Source organism: Eurytemora carolleeae, unplaced genomic scaffold (genome assembly GCF_000591075.1).
Source record: "Eurytemora carolleeae unplaced genomic scaffold, Eaff_2.0 scaffold500, whole genome shotgun sequence".
Lineage (NCBI taxonomy): Eukaryota > Metazoa > Arthropoda > Copepoda > Calanoida > Temoridae > Eurytemora > Eurytemora carolleeae.
This window is the reverse complement of record NW_019396405.1, coordinates 319,252-322,727: the sequence shown is the minus strand read 5'-3', so window position 1 is coordinate 322,727 and position 3,476 is coordinate 319,252. Positions and strand designations below refer to the sequence as shown.

At 33.5% G+C, this 3,476-nt stretch overlaps 1 protein-coding gene across 7 annotated transcripts in view; it reads right to left on the bottom strand.

The window, feature by feature from the left end:
- LOC111702610 (putative phosphatidate phosphatase) overlaps positions 1-2,776 on the bottom strand; it is a 32,493-nt gene extending 29,717 nt beyond the window's left edge. For 2 of the 7 annotated variants that reach the window (XM_023474359.1, XM_023474358.1), the window contains exons 1-2: positions 2,633-2,776; positions 1,234-1,325 (exon numbers count right to left, since the gene is read on the bottom strand). In XM_023474359.1, the coding sequence (XP_023330127.1) occupies positions 1,234-1,246 (13 nt within the window). In that variant the 5' untranslated portion in view covers positions 1,247-1,325; positions 2,633-2,776. Of the gene's footprint in view, positions 1-1,233; positions 1,326-2,607 lie in introns of all 7 variants that reach the window. The other 5 variants (XM_023474360.1, XM_023474363.1, XM_023474361.1 and 2 more) reach the window with 5 other exon arrangements.
- Between the last annotated feature and the right edge of the window lie 700 nt (positions 2,777-3,476).

Sequence of the window (3,476 nt, the reverse complement as noted above, 5' to 3'; positions counted from 1 at the left end):
TTTGATATGCATCAAGCCATAGTTAAAACATTTTCATTTTTGGAGGTCATTTAGGTCATTAGAGGTCGTAAGAGGTCATTAGAAGGTCAAACACTGGATTTTTTGCTGCTACTGTATTCCCTGGGTCCCTAGCTTTCGTTTGATGTGCATAAAGCCATAGTTGAAATATTTTCTATTTCTGGAGGTCATTAGAGGTCATTAGAGGTCATTAGAGGTCATTAAAATTCAATTTGATTTGATTTTATGAATTTCGATCACTAATTTGGCGTGCACCCAAAAAATTGGAAGATTTGAACCAAAAATGAAGGCAGGGCCCCCCCCCCTACATCAAATGTGCCAACTCCACCATCCCCTTTATGTTCACATTAGCTTGGGAACCCAGCTTTAGCTGGAAACTAAACATCGATCTATAAATATACATTCTTTGGTTGGGTATCTGTTTGTTTGTTTGCATCAAATTAACGTCAAAACGGATGAACCGATCGGGCCCAACATTTGTGAGGCAACTCACATGACCCCACGGGAGATTTATGGCTGGTCGAAGTTAAAAAATTTATTATTTATAAAAATGCACCAATTTAAACAAAAAAAATCTACGAAAATTTGAGACGAACATTTTAACAAAACAGAGATTACATCTTTACATAACTAGATTTGAATTCAACTACAAAACATGAGTTCCATATCTGAAAACTTTAGAATGGTGGATATCGAGATTAATGCTTCATCCTCTCTTTTTCTTAATATCGAGACTAACTTAATTTTCTCTTTGTATCCTGAAAAGTGTATAAAATTCAACCGATCAGAGTCGCATATATGAAGCCGATAAATTGAAAATTTTGCACGCCATTTAAGATTAATATACAGAAACGAGAGGGACCCTCTAATTTTAAATAACCGGTTTATGAAGAAAATCAAAAGTGTGTCAATTGGATACTCAGATTAAGTAATCGGGATTAAGGATATCTTATTCTAAAGTTTTCAGCTCTGCACAAATAATTATCACAATTTGCTATGACATTCGTACCCGCCTTAGCAGGGCCGTATCAAAGGATGGTAGTAATTTTTTAAACATGAATCTTTTAAGAAACCCAGTGTACAGCAAAGTGGATAGATTGTAAATATGACCTTATTAACGCAGAAGACGCGCATAGTGGATAGATTGTAAATATGACCTTATTAACGCAGAAAACGCGCATAATGAAGGATAAGTCCTAAATAATCATTTTATACCTTTCACTGACATGTTGAAAACGTCGTTTACTGCTTCCTGCTTGAGGGATATTTACCATAACAGTATTATTTAAGATGCTATCCTGTTTGAACTACCGCCGTTTGAACTATTGTTCGTTTGAATCACTGCACGTGGTACCACGTGAGTAGTTCAAACATCCAATAGTTCAAACGAATTTTTTTAATGCTCATTTGAACTATTTTTTGTTCATTTGAACTACTGTTTATTAACTATTAATTCATAAAAGTTCAAATGACCTTAAAAGTATTGCAAATTGAACAGAAAACTAGTTCAAATGAACGAAAATAGTTTAAATGAACAAAAATAATAGTTCAAATGAACAAAAAATAGTTAAAATGAACATAAAAATAGTTAAAATTAATATAAATATAGTTTAAATGAAATAATCGAGAAACGCAAAAATAGTTCAAATTACCAGAAAAATAGTTCAAATGAACAAAAAAATAGTTCAAATGAACATAAACAATTATTTTTAATAAATTCAAATAAATTCATGAGTCTAAATGAAATAAAGTTTACATGAATAAACAAATTTTAGACAATTTTTTTTCTTCATTTGAACTATAATAGCCGCAGCGCTCGGCCCCTTAGCCTGTTGTATTATCCGCAGCGCTCGGCTCATAAATTGTCTTAACCTAACCTTACCCTGAAATAATACATACATTTGAACTATATTTTGGGTTCATTTGAACTATTTTTTGGGTTCATTTGAACTATTTTTTGGGTTCATTTGAACTATTTTTATGTTCATCTGAACAACATAACCGCAGCGCTCGGCCCAGAAATTGTCCTAACCTAACCTAACCTTAATAAATACATTTAAACTATGGTAATTTCTTAGAGAACGATTTTTGGAACCCCCCTAGCCTATCCTAGCCGCAGCGCTCTGCCCCCTATCATATCCTAGCCTCAGCGCTCTGCCCCTTAGCTTATCCTAGCCGCAGCGCTCGGCCCAGAATTTGTCTTAACTTAATCTAACCCCCAATAATAAAAGTGAATGAACAAAATTGATAGGAGGAGGGGTTTCCAAAAGTCGTTCTCTAGGACAGTCCCTATTGTTTTGTTCATTTGAACCATTTTTTGTTCATTTGAACTATTTTTTGTTCATTTGAATTATTTTTTGTTCATTAAAGAACTATTTGTTGGCTCATTTGAACAATTTAATTTTCATTCGAACTTTAGATTCATTTGAAATATTTTTTTGTAATTTTTAAAACTATATCATTAATTGCGACCTCTTCATGAATTATAATGCACCAAATTTATAGAAAAAATAGTTCAAAATGTGTTAATTTGAACTGAATGATATGCATACGTCATGACAGTGTTAGTTCATGAACAATAGTTCAAACGGCGGTAGTTCAAAGAGGTAACCACCTTTCGTTCTTAAACCCAGCATTTTTTCATGATAATCACTGAGACACTTCACTGAAGTTTAATCGTAATTAATGTTAAAATCAATTAGAAATGTTGTTAAAGTTTAATCACAAATTGGTTCATACAAAAAAATATCTGAAATTCTGAATGAAAACAGCTGTTCGGTGCCTTTTTTATATACTTTACAGACGGATTGCTAGTAGCGCCACCTATTTAAAATTAAATACTACTAGCGCCATCTTTTATCTGAATTTACGCATGCGTAGTAGAGGATTTGCGCTTTTAGGTAAAGGACACGTCAAATCTCCGATCCAAACCAAACCGTGTTATGTAGGCCAGCTGAAACATTTCTAGTTTTCCATATTGACAGATTTAAACTTTCTCCTGGGCCTGATCTAGGTATTTAAAAGCTCTTAATCTGTTCCCGCGGTTTTTTTCCGACGCTTCGTTGATTTTCTGTAAAGTTTGCAGACTTTTTAAGATTAGGTTCGAAGATTTTCTCATGTGTATGTTCGAGTGTGATGTTGTGATAGTGTGACTGTAAGTCGGGCGAGTTGGACAAAACAATCAATTGTTATGGAACTTGATTTCTTAATTTCTTATCTTTCATTTATTGAACACAACAAAAACCGGTTTACTAGAGTAATTGTTCATTAGAGCAGAAGTCCTGAACACTTGTTTTTCGAATATTAATTGAATGTTTTTGTTTAGAAATAAACACACTGAGTGTTTCTAATTTGACAGTGACAGGACCAAGAAGCGAGGCAGAGTCGCATATATGAAGCCGATAAATTAAAAATTTTGCGCGCCATTTAAGATTATATACAGAAACGGGAGGGACTCT